Source organism: Meriones unguiculatus, chromosome 11, assembly GCF_030254825.1.
Source record: "Meriones unguiculatus strain TT.TT164.6M chromosome 11, Bangor_MerUng_6.1, whole genome shotgun sequence".
Taxonomy (NCBI): domain Eukaryota; kingdom Metazoa; phylum Chordata; class Mammalia; order Rodentia; family Muridae; genus Meriones; species Meriones unguiculatus.
This window is the reverse complement of record NC_083359.1, coordinates 51678943-51696422: the sequence shown is the minus strand read 5'-3', so window position 1 is coordinate 51696422 and position 17480 is coordinate 51678943. Positions and strand designations below refer to the sequence as shown.

At 46.8% G+C, this 17480-nt stretch overlaps 1 protein-coding gene across 2 annotated transcripts in view; it reads left to right on the top strand.

Annotated features, from left to right (window-relative positions):
• Myh11 (myosin heavy chain 11) overlaps positions 1 to 17059 on the top strand; it is a 115673-nt gene extending 98614 nt beyond the window's left edge. For both annotated transcript variants that reach the window (XM_021657551.2, XM_021657553.2), the window contains 14 exons: positions 802 to 1008; positions 2331 to 2435; positions 2525 to 2677; positions 2918 to 3166; positions 5402 to 5614; positions 5803 to 6015; positions 6218 to 6379; positions 6705 to 6833; positions 7074 to 7162; positions 8062 to 8185; positions 8958 to 9166; positions 10601 to 10709; positions 10810 to 10982; positions 16357 to 17059. In XM_021657551.2, the coding sequence (XP_021513226.1) occupies positions 802 to 1008; positions 2331 to 2435; positions 2525 to 2677; positions 2918 to 3166; positions 5402 to 5614; positions 5803 to 6015; positions 6218 to 6379; positions 6705 to 6833; positions 7074 to 7162; positions 8062 to 8185; positions 8958 to 9166; positions 10601 to 10709; positions 10810 to 10982; positions 16357 to 16489 (2268 nt within the window). In that variant the 3' untranslated portion in view covers positions 16490 to 17059. The remainder of the gene's footprint in view (positions 1 to 801; positions 1009 to 2330; positions 2436 to 2524; positions 2678 to 2917; positions 3167 to 5401; positions 5615 to 5802; positions 6016 to 6217; positions 6380 to 6704; positions 6834 to 7073; positions 7163 to 8061; positions 8186 to 8957; positions 9167 to 10600; positions 10710 to 10809; positions 10983 to 16356) is intronic.
• The last annotated feature ends 421 nt before the right edge of the window (positions 17060 to 17480 follow it).

Below are 17480 nucleotides of genomic sequence, written 5' to 3'. Positions count from 1 at the left end.
CTGGTCTACAAAGGGAGTCCAGTACAGCCAAGGATACATAGAGAAACCCTGTCTTGAAAAGCCAACAAAAACAAACAACAAAAATAAAAAATTAAGAATTCTTGGAATATGTACAATTACTAAAATATGTAAACAGACCAACCTCCCACCACAAACATACACACACATCTCTTGTGTTTAGACAGGGTCTTATTCTATATCGTAGACTATCTTAGAACTCATGGTAATCCTCCTACTTCATCTGGAATTCTGGGATTACAGATATAACCACCATGATCTGCCTGCCTTTCTTTCTCTCCCCATCTCTCTCTCTCTCTCTCCCCTCTTCTTTCTCCCTCTCTTCCCTCCTCTCTCTTTCTTCTTTTAAGATAGGATCTCACTAGATAACCCAAGCCTCACATTCAAGATTCACCTTCTGGGCACTGGGATTACAGGTGTGTGTCACCATACCTGGCTAAATTCACCAACTTTAAGTGTACTTTCCAATGCGTTTTGATAAATGTGGCCATCTAAGTAAAGAGCAGCACAGTCACAAGACAGAATATGAAGTTGTTTTAAAAAAAAAAATCTGGGAATCTAGATTTTTTTTTTCCTGGCAAATGTCCTAAAATATGGTAAGCTATACAGAACAGGCCTCAGGGACATGGGCATGTTTCGATATGACTCCTATAGTTAAGAAACTGGAATCTCAGGAGTCCTACAAAAGTTCCTTGTGCCTCTATTCCTTCTTGGATGATATGGGCTAGGGGGTGGGTTAGGGAGAGGAAGAGACAAGCCCCCTCCCTCTTTTTCCCTTGGCAGGCCAAGGCAAACCTGGACAAGAGCAAGCAGACCCTGGAGAAGGAAAATGCAGATCTTGCTGGGGAGCTGCGTGTCCTGGGCCAGGCAAAGCAGGAAGTGGAACACAAGAAAAAGAAGCTGGAGGTGCAGCTTCAGGAGCTACAGTCCAAGTGCAGTGATGGGGAGCGTGCCCGGGCTGAGCTCAGTGACAAGGTCCACAAACTTCAGGTGAGGGCAACATCCCCAGGCTGGTACCAGCTCCACTACCAAATTTTTTGGCTGCCAGCAAGTTGGCTTCCTCGAGATGCATCCTTGCATTCCCCTGTGCAAATTCCTCTTGTCAAAACCTCATGCATACACATAATGAACATTTATTGAGCACCTACTAGACACTGTGCTTAATCCTGAGATAAAAGAGCAAAGAAGAGGACAGATTGTCTCTGTCCCATCTGAACTCCAGCCTGGTGGGATAGGAGAGATGATCACAAACATAAAGACAAAATCTGGAAGGAGACACACATAATACTATATATGGCAAATACAGGCTTGGGGGCTCAGGAAAGGCTGCCCTCAGGAGAACTAACCTCAGATGCATATGTTTGGAAGCAGAGATAATAGTATATGCAAAGGCCCAGTGGTAAATGGGGAAGGTAGAGGAGTCAAGGGGCAGCAGTGCTGACAAATGGGGAGAATAGGAGCAGGGAGGGAAGTTCTGGACAGATTACAAAGGGCCCCTGATGCCCCAATCAAATGTATACTGGTGTTTACTCCAAGTAAGAGAGGCAACTGAAGCTGATAAATGATGGAGCTTGATTAGCTTTGCTTTTAGCTTCAAAGACACATTTGGCCTGAGTTTCCATTCCAAAGAATGGCCTTCAAGTTTGATGAATATTTACTGTGCTCACAAGCAAGGATGAGGGAGCAGGGAAACACCACTCTCTGCAGTTGAGAACAGGGTTTTGTTACTTTAATACTTAAATCCTCATTATAAATGGGAAAACTGAGGTGGGGGGTTGCTGCAGTTGTGTATCCCAGACACAACTGTGCAGAGCTGGTATAGAACACAGAGATGCAGGAAGAGCCTCTACCTCTTTGGTGATGACCATAAAAGTCATGAAAACACAATGAGCAGGGGTGGGAGCAGAGCCTAAGTACAGTCATGGACCATCCTGTTTCTTCTTTAAGGGTAAGGAGTGAACAAGTCTGGAGTCACTTTCAATACTGGTGCTATCAGATCTATAGCTCATCTCTGCCAACCTTGGTGGGTATTTGGGATCTAATAAGGTAGATCCTAACTGGGCCCAGTCAGTATAGCGGGGCTCTGGTAGGTGCTTAGTACTGCAGAGTCTAGGGCCAGGATTCCCAGCTTGTAGCTGATGGATTCCAAAAGGGGCCATAGTTGTCCCTTATCTCCTGGGTATTTTCTGTCACTAGGCACCACAGGTCCTATCCCACAAAGGTTCATAATATACTCTGAGTAAAAAAGTCTTCTATTACTCATCTGTGATATGAATTTCACCTTGCCAATCTCTCACTCCCCCTACCCCCAGAATGAAGTGGAGAGTGTCACAGGCATGCTCAACGAGGCAGAGGGCAAAGCCATCAAACTAGCCAAGGATGTGGCATCCCTTGGATCCCAGCTTCAGGATACCCAAGTAAGTATCCGACTGCAGCATCTGGGAGACCCGGAGTACCTCCTTCCTTGAGGAATCCCTGGGACCATCATGTGTGCTTTCGCTTGTAGGAACTACTTCAAGAAGAAACCCGGCAGAAGCTCAATGTGTCCACTAAGGTTCGTCAGTTGGAAGATGAGAGGAACAGCCTGCAGGACCAGCTAGATGAGGAGATGGAGGCTAAGCAAAACCTGGAGCGCCATGTCTCCACCCTGAATGTTCAGGTGTGGAAAGTGTGCTGGGGCCCACCATGCATCCTTTCCTCTCCTCTGGGGCCCAAAGTGGCTCTTCTTCTCACCTCCTGGGTCCACTGTGACTCCTCCCTTCTCTAGGGTCCCCATGGATCCTGTCTTCTCCTCTGGGCTACTTTAGGTTATTTGCTCAGTTGCTCCCTCTGCTGTTGGATTTCCTCAGTGAGGAGAAAGAGAGTTCACTTCTCAGGGCCCAACTCTTGGCTATTCCAGCTCTCTGATGCAAAGAAGAAGCTGCAGGACTTCACAAGCACCATTGAGGCCATGGAGGAGGGAAAGAAGAGGATGCAGAAGGAGATGGAGGGCCTCAGCCAGCAGTATGAGGAGAAGGCTGCCGCCTATGACAAACTGGAGAAAACTAAGAACAGGCTTCAGCAGGAGTTGGACGACTTGGCTGTGGACTTGGACAACCAGCGGCAACTGGTATCCAACCTGGAAAAGAAGCAGAAGAAATTTGATCAGGTATGGCTAAGAGCTCACCACTTTGTCCTTGACCACAGCTGAAATAAATTCTGTGTGGCTCTAGGGTGGCACTGGAAGTCTGAATGACACCTGGACTTTGCTGGAAGCAGTGGAAGTCTATCTTGTCTCATCTTAGGTGACCCATGACATATAAGGGCCACCACGTCAGGGTGTGAACACAGCAGAATGCTTAACACTGAGATTTTTCTAGGTACAAGCACTGTGAAAACTGCCCACAGACACAGCCTTAGGGCTGGCATAAGCTCTAATAAAATGAGGGTCATTTATTCCCTCCACTCAGTGAATACTCGGGAGCACTGCTGGATATTCTAAGTAATTCCAAGCATATATTCTTCAGTGCATATTGCTTAATTTCTACCTTTAAAAAATTGGTCTCCTGTTGTATAGGTTGGCCTTGAACTCTTTATATAGCTATAGTTGACTTTGAACTTCTGATTTTCTAATCCTTCTCCCTTCACCTTTGGAGTGCTGGGATTACTGATGTGCCATACTCAGTTTTATGCAATACTGGAGACTGAACCCAGGGCTTCCTGAATGGTAGGTGAGCATTCTACCAACTGAGGCCCAGCTTCTTCCTTCAAATATATATTTGTTAATACCACTTTCCCCAAATGTTTCATTATGCAAAAGTTTAAGCAACTGTGTAGACACTTCCAGAATCAATCATTAACATTGTGCTATATGTCTTTTGTCCTACTCTTTGTGCGGGGGGATGGGGAGCATAGTGGGGAGAGGGCTTTACTATGTAATGCTGGCTGGCCTGGACCTTGCAATATAGACCAGGCTGTCCTCAAACCCACAGAGATCTGCCTGCCTCTGGCTTCGCGTGCTGAGATTAGCCCTATCCTGGTTATTTATAATAAAGATGAATCGCAGCAACCCAACATATTTCATCTTTTGGGTGAATTTCAAAGCAAATTACAGATATCTGTGCCCTTCTTCCTTAACATTTAAAGTTGCATTTTGAAAGATACTCAGGGTGGTGAGATAGCTCACTTGTAAAGGTACTTCCTGCTAAGATTCATGACCTAAATTCAGCTCCTAAAATCTACTTGGTAGAAGGAGAGATCACATTTCTACAATTTGTCCTCTGCTCGCCCTGTGTCCACATGCACACATGTACACACACACATATGCACTCTTGCATGCACGCATGCACACACGTGCGCAAGTGCACATGTACACATACGTAAATAAATGTAAGGAAAAAAAAAAGACTTGTACTTAAATATTTTGTAGCCAGGCATCATGGCACAGGCCTGAAATTCTGACTCTCAGAAAGAGGATGTAGGGGGATTATGGATTTAAAGTCAGCGTAGGTTAGGCTACATAGCAAGACTCAAAACACTAATATTAAGTATTATTATTCTTTATATCTTTGAGGTAAATTTACATATGTTCTGCTGTACACATCTTTCAAGTGTGCAGTCACACTGTTCTGATAAATGCACCTGTTATTACCCAAATTCCTAAATACTACTATTTCTAATATATGTTACTCATGCTTACTACACATGATTTTATTTATACCTGATATAGAGTTATTCTAAAACTCAGTTTACAGATTTGCTGTGAGTCCAAATGCTAGAGGCTCAGGGGCCACTGCTTCCCCTGACAGGCCTCACCATATTGAGCTTGTGCAGGACACTCCCGTTCCCTGTTTCCCAGTAACCATTCTGCTCTGGATTGTCATTTGCCCCCATGGTCTCATTTTCCACTAGAGGGCCAGACGTTATTTCCACTGCCTACCTGTTGATATTCTGTGTAGTTTGATATCACCTGTGCTGTTGGAAGGTCCCTGCTACTCATTTGTCTCTGCTGAATTGTCTTAAGCCTGGGCTTAGGTGTGATGGTCTGTAACATGCTGCTATCTTCTCCATCAGATGAGTTGTGTTAAGATGGAACAGAGATGTTTTAGTGTATATATAACCATACACCTCTTAGTATGGTGCATGGGGTAACTTTGCAACTTGTTGCCATGCCGAAAAAAAAATCATTCAATATCACCTTGCCCTCAGTAGCAGGATATGCTAACCCAATGGGCAGTTTAATCTGCTTTAATGAGAAAGTAAGAGTATCCAGCTGACTTCCACATGTATCTAAATTGCTTGAACTTCCACTGGGCGCATTCAATGTGACCAGGTCTTTTCCACATCTGAAGTTTGGTGAGCCCCAGCTATGCCAGGGATGCCTCTGAGTCTTGTGTTCTTTCAGTTGTTAGCTGAGGAGAAGAACATCTCTTCCAAGTATGCGGATGAGAGGGACCGAGCTGAAGCAGAAGCCAGGGAAAAGGAAACAAAGGCTTTGTCCCTGGCCCGGGCTCTGGAGGAGGCCCTGGAAGCCAAAGAGGAGCTGGAGAGGACCAACAAGATGCTCAAAGCTGAGATGGAAGATCTGGTCAGCTCCAAGGATGACGTGGGCAAGAATGTAAGTGGTTCTGCATCTCAGTAACTGGCGAGTCGGCAAGGTGCATCAGTCTGGTGTAGAAAGGAGAGGCCAGGGAACAGACGCTGGGCTGAGACATCAGGAGCCAAGGCCAATCCTAGAGGCTAAGGCCACTGCCCTTGAGGGTGAAGCCTGATCTGAGTAAAGGCCCTGCTCACTCTGCCTACCAGGTACATGAGCTAGAGAAGTCAAAGCGTGCCTTGGAGACCCAGATGGAAGAGATGAAAACCCAATTGGAGGAGCTGGAAGATGAGCTGCAGGCCACTGAGGATGCCAAGTTGAGGCTGGAGGTCAACATGCAGGCCCTCAAGGGCCAGTTTGAACGAGATCTCCAGGCTCGAGATGAGCAAAATGAGGAGAAGAGGAGGCAGCTACAACGGCAGGTGAGCCAGCTCCTATCTGTAACTCCACCTCCACTTGCTGTCAAGATTCCTGACCTAAATTCAGCCCCTAAAACCTGGAAGCAGTGAACATCCCCTCCCCCAGCAACACACATTGGGTTGTGCTGAGTCCCTGGGAGCTCAGGAAGCTCTGTGGAGGCTCTGAAGGGCATCCCTGTAGCCTGTACATCTTTTTTTGGCTCAGCTGCATGAGTATGAGACAGAACTGGAAGATGAACGGAAGCAGAGGGCTTTGGCAGCAGCAGCCAAAAAGAAGCTGGAAGGAGACCTGAAAGACCTGGAGCTCCAGGCTGACTCAGCCATCAAAGGGAGGGAGGAAGCCATCAAGCAGCTTCGAAAACTGCAGGTGAGTGATCATGTTTTCAGGGAAGAGGGAATGCAGCTCCCCAGGCCAGGTATATCAGTGTGATTTCAGGAAGCAGCCTGCCTCTATGAGAGGTACAGGATGACTCTGTGCCACTACTTAGCCACAGGTGGTGATTTTCTGAGTGAGGCTATTACTAGGCTCTTATCTACTCCCCTCAGTTCACTGGAGGCCTGGAGCCCAGCCAAGCACCAGGAATTCACCAAGATAAACTGGAAATTCCAAGGGGTTGGCATGCAGAGGTAAGTCTCCCTATGCAGAACCAGGTGAGTAAAGTAGATCTTGCTTGCTCTGTTGACTCACACAGGCTCAGATGAAGGACTTCCAGAGAGAGCTGGATGATGCCCGAGCCTCCAGAGATGAGATCTTTGCCACCTCAAAAGAGAATGAGAAGAAAGCCAAGAGCCTGGAGGCAGACCTCATGCAGCTTCAGGAGGTAGAGGCTTACCCTGCTAGCAGCAGCCACTCCCAGTGCTGTGATGGGGCACACCCTGCTCCCCTAGGTCTAGGTACCTAGATTTCCCACCCTCCATCAGCTTCTTTCTGAATGAGTGGACCTCCCTCCCACAAAGAGCAAAGAGAGCTTCCTGGAGCTCAGAAGGGGAACTGCACTCCAACTGTGCAGGACAGGTGACAGGAGCTGGGTAGCTAGAGTTCTCACTCTTTCCTGCTTCAGGACCTGGCAGCAGCTGAGAGAGCTCGCAAACAAGCTGACCTGGAGAAGGAGGAGCTGGCTGAGGAGCTGGCCAGCAGCTTGTCAGGAAGGTAAGGCTCCAGGGGAGGCAGTTGGACTTGGGGTGAGAGAACAACCAGCTTCCCGTGTGCCCTGGAACTCCCACTAAAATGACAGCAAACCCAGTGCTTACCTGAGCCCTGACAGGACAGACTTGGGCTGGGGAAAAGATTTGCCTCAAGGTCTTCACATCTACTGATTTGGAAATGTGGCATTCCATTAATTCAGAGTGGGTAGTGGCAGGGACAAAGAAAGAGGACATTGTTCCCACCCCATTCTGGCTTTGCTAATGCTGCTTTGTGTGTGAGTCCCAGCTCACTGTTGTCTAGCAGGATGCATCTAATTTTGCTCTGCTCTGCCTCAAAAACTCAAGGACTCTTTAAAGGAAAAAGGGCTTATTTTGGCTCATGGTTTCATAGGCTACACCCCAAGGTCTTTGGCTCAGCTGATCCTGGACTCAGGCTAGTACAGAGCTTCAATGGTGACAGGAGCATGGTGAAGATGCTGTTCACCTCATGTTAGATAGGAAGTAGTGTGAATTCAAGAAGGAAGTGGAGTCCCCAAGGATACACGCCCCCTCCCTCCTGTAACCTGCTTCTTCCAACAAGCATCTATTTCCTGCTGCTTTTTACCACCAGCAATTCCATTATGTTCTGAATCCACCAAGGAATCCAGTTATTAAGCCAGAGCCTCAGGATCTAGTCACTTATTAGAACGTACTAATAGGTAACCAAGTCCCTGGTACATGAGCTTGTGAGGGACATTTCCTTTTCAAACCATGATACAAGGTGATCTTGGGTGATTCTAGTCTCCCCTGAGCTTGTTTCCCCAGTTAGAGAATGAGGGCCACCTGAGGCAGTACCTTTCCAGGGAGACTGTCCTAAAACTGGGTAAGGCCCATGGGTCCCCAAGGCAGTTGCATTCCCTTTAGGAATACACTGCAGGATGAGAAGCGTCGCCTGGAGGCAAGGATTGCTCAACTGGAGGAGGAGCTGGAGGAAGAGCAGGGCAACATGGAGGCCATGAGCGACAGGGTCCGCAAGGCCACCCTGCAGGTAGGAGATACTGAGGTTTGGGTGAGTAAAAAGGGAGAGAATAACTCCTTGAGCCATTTAAGTTAACAAAGAGGGTTCAGGAAACAGTCTGCCCCTACTTGGTTTTAGTTCTGGGTAGTTATTTCTACCCTACACGGGGCACCTATATTGGGCACTCAAGGTATTCAGGCACTCAGCCACTGGACTCAAAATATCAGACCACCTAAGGGCTACAGTGAGGCAAGACCATTTGGCCATATTCCTCACACTGGAGGAGCAGAGTGCCTTGGGTTTCCTGAAGCAGGGTCTACATGCAGCCCAGCACTAGTTAAGTAGCATGCACCAACAGGTCTGCTTTATGTCTGCTTCAGGGAAAGAGGAGAGACGAGGCCTGGAACTGAGGCACAGGGTCCTTCTTCCTCCTTGTCCACCAGTGCCATGTCTGTATCTGCCTGCTGTCCTCAGAAAACTTTGAACGGACTTTCAGGGTCTTCTGTAGCCAGCATCATCTGGCTCACTTCACCACATGGCCATGGTGAATGGTTCTGGTGTTTTCCCTCAGTGTTCTTTGCCATCGTGTAGCCCCTCAGGGTCTGGACTAGGGAGCATGGGTAGAACAGAACAGAAGGTCCCTGGCTCAGTCCAGGTGACCCCGGCTTCTGAGCTGAGTCTTGGGGTATAAAAGAATGGACTGGATGGAGAGAGAGGAAGCAGGTGCCCTAAGGACCCATGGTGGTACTGATACCCACCCCAGCTCCATTCCTTCTGCCTTATGGCCATTCTTCTTCTCCAGGCTGAGCAACTGAGCAATGAGCTGGCCACAGAGCGCAGTGCAGCTCAGAAGAATGAGAGTGCACGGCAACAGCTGGAACGTCAGAACAAGGAACTCCGCAGCAAGTTGCAGGAGGTAGAGGGTGCTGTCAAAGCCAAGCTCAAGTCCACTGTTGCGGCTCTGGAGGCTAAGATTGCACAGCTGGAAGAGCAAGTTGAACAGGAGGCCAGGTATGGGGGCACTGGAGCTCCAGCCCCAGCTTTCTGGAGACCAGAAGAGAGAACTTGGGATATAACTTACCCTAAGATCCCATTTCATTACCCATTTCTGGAATATGACAATGAGGTGTGTGTTACTATAGCCACACTGTGCTAAGGACAGAGTAGAGACACAGTAGGCCTGCCTCTGGCTGAGAGCAAACCCTCAGAATGTTAGTTGCTGTTAGAATGGTGATGGTCCTCTGGACATGAGCCGGCTTTCATGGGAACCCACCACGTTTTTCCTAACCTCTGCCTACCACCAGGTACATGAAAGATCCTGCCATCAGCCCACAGAAACAGGAAGACATTCCTGCTTAATCACGGGTCACAGAATCTTTGCAACCTAACGTGTTTTTTGTTTATTTGTTTTTTAAAGCCTTATTTATTATTTATACAGTGTTCTGCCTGCTTGTATGCCTGCAAGGCAGAAGAGGGCACCAGATCTCATTATAGATGGTTGTGAGCCACCATGTGGTTGCTGAGAATTGAACTCAGGAAGAACAACAGTGCTCTAAACCTCTGAGCCATCTCTCCAGCCCCTGCAACCTAATGTTCTGTGCTACTTATACCAGCTTTCCAGATGATTCATACACTTCTGTGGTTTTTAGTTTACCTGCAGATGTGTAGAAGAATCACAATTTTAGAACATTTGTATCACCTCAAAAAAAAAACAAAACAAAGAAAAAACAAACAAACAAACAAACAAACAAACAAAAACTTTCTTTGACTTCCTTCCCCACCATCAACTTCAGCCATCTACTTTGTCTCTACGGAGTGGCTCATGCTGAATGTATTGGTTACTTTTCTTATTGCTGTGACAAATTACCTGACAGAGGCAACTTAAGACAGGAAGAGACGAGGCCTGGAACTGAGGCACAGGGTCCTTCTTCCTCCTTGTCCACCAGTGCCATGTCTGTATCTGCCTGCTGTCCTCAGAAAACTTTCCCTATCACATGGGAAAGGCATGATGGAGCAGCTTGGTTTGGGGTTAGCTTACCTGTAGCTTCTCATATCTTGATGAATCAAGCATCAGAGTTGGGGCTGCACCAGAGGCAAAGACCACCTTTAAGTCCCTCCTCCATTGACCCATCCTGCTAGCTAGGCCATATGACAAAGGTTCCACAACTGTGCTAAACAGCCTGTCCTGCTGGGTATCAAACATTTGCCTGTGGGGGAATCTCACATCAATGGAGACTTTTGTGGCTGGCTCATTCCTTTATAAGAGGTCATTTATGCTGCATCATGCCTTGATACCTCACCTTTCTTTATTCTACATCTGGCTGATCCTTGGGGTGACTCTTGATTTAGGGCTCAAGGAAGCTGGGATGCCATGTCTTGGTGACCATGACAACTACAAGGACACCATCTCAGTGTGAAATTACCTTCCTTTCCTCTCCATGACAGAGAGAAACAGGCAGCCACCAAGTCACTGAAGCAAAAGGACAAGAAGCTGAAGGAGGTCCTACTGCAGGTGGAGGATGAGCGCAAGATGGCAGAGCAGTACAAGGAGCAGGTAGCCACAGCTGGTGCCTCCTTGTGATTGTCCTGGCCTCACCCAGTGTTTTGGGGCTCACACACTGACCTTTGCTGACCCACCATCCTTTCCTTGGCAGGCAGAGAAAGGAAACACCAAAGTCAAGCAGCTCAAGAGGCAGCTGGAAGAGGCAGAGGAGGAGTCTCAGCGCATCAATGCCAACCGCAGGAAGCTGCAGAGGGAGCTTGATGAGGCCACTGAGAGCAATGAGGCCATGGGCCGCGAGGTGAATGCCCTCAAGAGCAAGCTCAGGTGAGGAGCCAAGGGAACTGAATGGGCCTCACCAGCCTGGAGTGCCTGCCTTGCACCCATGCATCAGCCCGCCTGCATCCCTGAACCCTACAACACCCTCAACTCCCTCCCACCTTTATGATTCATTTTCATTAGCCCAACACTGGAGCAGGCATAGAGCTGAGCAGGGCATGACCTCTCAGAAACTCCTATCCTTTAACCCACATGTCCCATCCCCTCCTATATGGAGGAGGTAGAGGAAGATTCCATCTCTTAAAGCCCATCCTTCATTACAACTACCAACCCTTGCTTCTTATCCTCTTTTCTGAGCCTTCTGCCTCAGGTTTTCAACCTCAGCACACTGCTTTGTCTGGTAGAATAGGGATGTGCTGTGCATGTAGGGTGTTTAGCAGGCCCATCTACCCAGCACTGTGACAACTATAAATGTCTCCAGAGAAGTTGTTAGGTGGCTCCTCATGAAGATGCCCTGCCCACCTATTGTGGGAACTGGGTTTGGTCCTCAGCTCAGGGCTGCCTCCCTTTCTGTACCCTTCCAACTTTGATGAGCCTTGCTTTCCATCCCTTGCTTGAGATGTGATGAGAGACTCTAGACTCTCATCAATGGGCTGCATTGGGAATCCTGCCAGTCAGTGGTAGCTACCTGTCTAGCTCTAAGGTCTTTGCTCTCTCCATTTTTTTCTTCCCCACTGGCTCCAGCTTCCTTTCCATGGTCAACTTTCATTTGCCCTCTTTATAAACCCTCAGCACTCCATAGCCTTCTCTTGCTTTGCTTGACTTTGCTTTGCTGGTACCCAGCCCAGCCCTAACTTAACACTTTGTGCATAGCCAAGACACAAATAAACCAGATGATACCCCCAACTGATGCTTCTATTCTGAGGGTGCTATCTGATAATCACTTAAGTCTCCCCAACAAATGGACTTCTCATCTTCCATCTCACCTCCCACCAGTTCCCTTGCTTCTGTTTTAACTAGAGAGCAGAAGTGATCATGAAATACACACCTGCTTTTCCCTACAGCTGCCCTGACATGTGCTGAACCAAGCAGAGCCAAGGCCTTCTTAAACTCGGCCCTCATCTGCTTTGCATCCCCAGCATGTGCCTGTGTGCTATCTCATTCTCCTTCAGTTTATTCCATTGAGTGAAAAATCCTAGACTTGCTTTTTTGCCACCCCTTTCCACACACAATGTGCGGGTAGTACCAGTCACCCTCTTTAGGCCATAGTATGGGCTGCAAATTGCACTTAGCAGAGTGACCACAAGGCCTCTTGTTGGATATACTGTCTTCCCTGGGACTTACAAAACCCACACACCTGACTGCCCATCTCTCTCTATCACAAACCCACCATGCATTGAACTACTCAATTTCTATCTTGGTTCCTTTTTCGTCTTTCTACTTCTTCCAGTGATCTGTCTTGAAAGGAGCCTCCAGTCCCTCAAGATGAGAATGTTATGGTTCCTACTTGACAGGCTAGAACCCAGCCTTCCCAACTTCTCCAGTCTTACTAGGGATGTAAGAGATGCATCAGTGCTGGGAGCTCAGTGCACAGGAGCTGTTTCCACTACAACCTAAAGAATGTGCTCTGGTGTGGACTGGGCAAGTGGCAGGGCTGGAGGACAGTCATCTCAGCTACCTGATATCTCTCTTCTCTCTTAGGCTTAATGGTTGTTCAAAGTCATGTTGACTATCTCTGTTGGTTCTGCTCCACTTAGTTGCCCTGAGGTGGCACAGGCCAAGATAGAACCAAATCATTTTGTCATGCCAGTGCGTACCACAATCTCTAAGTACACAGAACCATGAACTCACAACAGTAGAGTGCAGGAGGTTGGTAAACCCCACCAGCAGACAAGAAAACACTGAGCAAGTGTCAAGTGTTCTTGACCAGCCAGGTAAATGGCCTTCTACATGCCTGGATCATTTGCCATGTTGCTCATTACCTCCCAATTAGCTGCCAAAGACAACTCTAGCTAGAGACACCACAAACAGAGACCAGAGCTGAGGCAGTGGCTCACTTGGTAGTTTTTTGAGTAGCTTCAAGTTCAATCCCATAAACAAGCTGGCCATGGTGGCACATTCTTGCACCTCTAATGCTGGGGAGGCAGAGTCAGGAGGATTCCTGGGACTTTCTGGCCAGCTAGCATAGCCCAACTGGAGAATTCTAGGTCAATGAGACTCTGAAAAATAGAAGGTAGGCAATGTTCATGAAGATGACATCCACACAGCACACACACATTCTGGTCCAATGCTGATCTTTCAGATTGGTTTTCTTCAGATTTCTTTTTCTTTATACAATGCTGGAATTTCCAGGTGGGTCTCAAGTGACACAGGAGGACAGAAGTTTAAATGATGCCTGTCTTTTATTTAAAGTGCCAGCTTCTCCAGGCTCTCTAGTTCATGTTGACTAAGAAGTACCTTTTATTACTTGATTGAAGCTAGTGCCTTTAACATACTTAACTGGCTCCTTCCCGAATGCAGATGGTAACCTCTGGGGACTCTCTCTGTTTCAGAGGGCCCCCCCCACAGGAAACTTCGCAGTGAGCCACCAGGTATCTCGTGCCTCCAGCTTTACAGCTTGTGTGTCACACTGTCCATTATTATTGTTCCCAGCACCCCTTCCTTGTCCCCATCCCTCTGTGCCCAGCACCCCTTCCTTGTCCCCATCCCTCTGTGCCCAGCACCCCTTCCCTGTCCCCATCCCTTTGTGCCCAGCACCCCTTCTCTGTGTCTTCCCTTTTCCAAGTCCTTGCAAATTCCTACGAGATCCCCTAAATCTAAAGGCTTGGATTAGTTCAGAACTGTGATTTTAAGAAGTAGACCTCATCTCTTGAGTCATAGTTCTTCCCTATGGCTTTTGTCTTCTAGCAAAAGACTTTGATCACATCTCCATGAGACTTTAAAATTCTGCATGGTTTGTTTTGGTTTGGTTGTTTTGAGACAGGCATGGAGCTCAGGCTGGCCTTGAACACAAGGGTAACCTTGAGCTACAAATCTTCCTATTTCTACCTCTCAAGTGCTGCATGTAATGCTGAGGATGGAACCCAGCGCTTCATGCATGGTAGACAAACAGTAAAGACCAACTGAGCTACAGCGCTGGCCTTTGCTGGCCCTTACCTGCATGCTGAGGCCATGCTTACCCTGCCAGGATGCTCAGCAGTGCCACTATCCTTGTACAGGTTGAGATACTTCACTGAACAGATGACATCTTCCTCTTTGCACACACCCCTCAAAAATGCAAATGGTTTCTATCTGGCTGGACTTGGTCACAAGTCCAGAATAAAATAAACACAGGGCCACAGTGACCACAGTGCAGAAACTGTTACTCATAGTTAAGCTTGTCTTGTCCATAGGACATGAGATGCCAGGGTTTCAGATGGCCTGAACTTGGTTTCACTGCTTACTGCATTTTCAGTGCATGAGGGTGGGAATTGGACACTACCTGTACGACCCTTTTGGGGAGGCATCAGAGGCTTACACATGTCCAAGGACAGGTGAATGAACCCAAAGCATATGCAGCCCTTGTCAAGAAAGGGCCTCTGCTTTTTTAGAACTTCAACTTTGTTCTTGCTGCCAAATAGTTAAAGCTAATTGAGGTCTTGCAGAGAGCATCATCCCCAAGGATTTTAGGGGGAGCAGAGGAGCCTCTAGTCAATAGGAAACAAAGTCTGGCTAAGTAGCAGAGGTTCCTGCATTCCTATGGAGATCTGGTCTTCTCACAGTGCCTTTTTGCAAAGACCCACAATTCTCCAGGATGAGACCCTGGAAGTTTCGAAAAAAAAAAAAAAAAATGTTGGCAGAGTCCCCTTATTTCCTGTATCAGAGAGTTAGTATCAACCTTTTTTTCTAGGATTTAGAACTGCTTCCTCTAATAGTGTCCTGAGCTCGAACAATTCCCTTGTGGACTCTTTTGAAGAATAGGGCATGACTTGTTTCTGAGGTCAAGGACAAATCTTTGTAGTCAGCAAATATAGACTATTCCAAAGGCAAAAAGTATCTAGAACTTTGATGTACACTTTGACAATTTCCAGCCCCAGGACACTACCTATTGGTTCAGAAGCCAAAGTGTAGCCCTGTGAAGAGAGGGGCACCTCTTTATACTGTACTCAAGGCCCCTTCGCCCTCTAACAGGAAAGAAGCCCTTCTGAAATGGCCCTCTGAGGCTGGTCTGGTGTCTTAATTTGGAAGTGGCTACAATTTTAAGTATTTATTCCTAATTGTTATATCTTGGGAAACCCCAAAATGCTTATACCAGGAATTCCTCTACCTACTGATCATAAATCTTTGGGCCTGTCTGTGCCTCTGTCTGAGCTGTTACTTTGGGCTAAAGAATGGGTCAGTGGGCGAGCATACCCTCACAGCTTCTCCCTCCAGCCTCCATATGGCTAGCAAATTACTTTTGTTACCCAATGTTGGCTTTCTTAACTGTACTAGAAATGGGTTAGCATCTGTCTTCAAATTCAAATAGGACTGTGCTGACTCTACAAGATCACATGTTGGGTCATTGAAAATCCACAAAACTTTCTGTGAAATAGCAAAAGCTAGCTGCAAGTAAACTGATCTTTCCCCCTTTCTGCCTATTTTCCCCTCTCACCCAAAGCTTCACTCTATATACCTGGCCCTTCCTGTAAAATCAGGTAGACTTGGAAAGCCAGGATGGGACATGCAGAGGCTGAAGATAGGAGCAGTGGAGGGTCAGAGCTGCTCTGCCCACTAGAACAAAAATGCACCTTCAATTAACAAATTTTCAAATATTTATTGAGCAGCCACTTTGTGTTAATGCATCATGTGACCATGGTGAGAAAAATACACACTCAAGCCTTCTCTCCACCTTGGGGAATCTCAGAGCAGGTTCCACACCAGCAGAGGGTGCTATGTCACCCTTCAACTAAGGAGTGTCCTCTGAGTGAGTAACTTGCCCTCTCCCACTCTGCTTTTGAAGTACACTTTGAAAATCTAAAACCATGCCTTTTTTATTCCCACAGATGAAGATCTATAGATAAAATAGCACTTTCTCTCACACAAAAACAAACGAGGCCTTGTTTCCTCCCCCATAGGTTTTAAACAGAAAATACACATCTGTGTGTGCTCCCTTCGCCTGCCTTGTCCCTTTTCTCTTCCTAACCCAAGGCTCTGGCAGACCAGAATCCTAAGTATCATTACATGACTAACCCAGACATATTTTAAAGCCAATAACCCCATGACAACTGAATAAATGGAACCACGCAGATTTTTAAGACTGGCTGGGACTCACCCTAAATTTATTTTGTGACTCATTCATGTCGAGTGTGTATGTTTGGTCTCAGCCCTTGATAAAAACTTGTTCAAATTGACTGGAAGATTTCCTTACTAAAGATGTGTATTTTCTATTTAAAACCCATAGGAGAGGAAACGAGGCCTCGTTTGTTCCTTCCAGAAGAGCTGGAGGCCGCAGAGTTATTGAAAACACAGATGGTTCTGAAGAGGAAATGGACGCTCGGGACTCAGATTTCAATGGAACCAAAGCCAGTGACTAAATTCAGAATTGTACACCATGGCAGGGAAAACAACCCAGCAGAACCCAGCAGACTGCTTAGCATTTGTCTCATTTGTTCTCAAGTCGCAAACATTACCCCACCCCTCACCATGAACCAACTCACAGCTCTGCACAAAGGGTGTGAATCCAGGTTTTTAAACGTGCTGTTGGAGAAAACCCAAATAAAAGATACAGGTCAGGCCTTACTCTACATGGGATTCTACAAGCAGGTTCTAAGAAAACAGCCAGTCACCAGCAACTTTGTTTACATGAAATGAGAAAATTACCTAAATGGGTGCAACTGCCCCAGCCCATTCCCAAGTCATGCCCTGACCTGCCAGCCCTTCCAGTTTGGGAGAAAAGCCTTTGTTTGAAAATTTCCTTTCCTTTCTGCCTGCCACATTTCAGATACACACAGTTCACCAAGACCAAGTGACCTTTTTAGTCACATGATTTAGAGAGAAACACTGCTCCAAGGGCTGAGAGCAGAGAGATCACACTGTCTTATTTGCACCCAGGTTGTACCTACGGACACTTTCACTAATAAAAGGTTCTAAGTCATGAGAATGGAGTTGGCTCTTGTGTCAAGCTGTTGTCTTTTTGCAAAGGAACAGAGCAGGGCATTTTTATTTAATCCTTCCAGGGACACTATGAGCTTTTTCTTTCTTTTTTTTTTTTTTTAAGATTTTATTTAGGGCTGGAGAGATTGCTCAGAGGTTAAGAGCACTGGCTGCTCTTCCAGAGGTCCTGAGTTCAATTCCCAGCAACCACATCGTGGCTCACAACCATATATAGTGAGATCTGGTGCCTTCTTCTGGTGTATATGTAATAAATAAATAAAATAAATCTTTTCTAAAAAAGGATTTTATTTATGCAGTATATAGTATTCTGCCTGCATTTGTGCCTGTAGGCCGTAAGAGGACAGCAGATCTCATTATAGATGGTTATATGGTTGCTGGGAATTGAACTCAGGACCTTTGGAAGAACAGCCA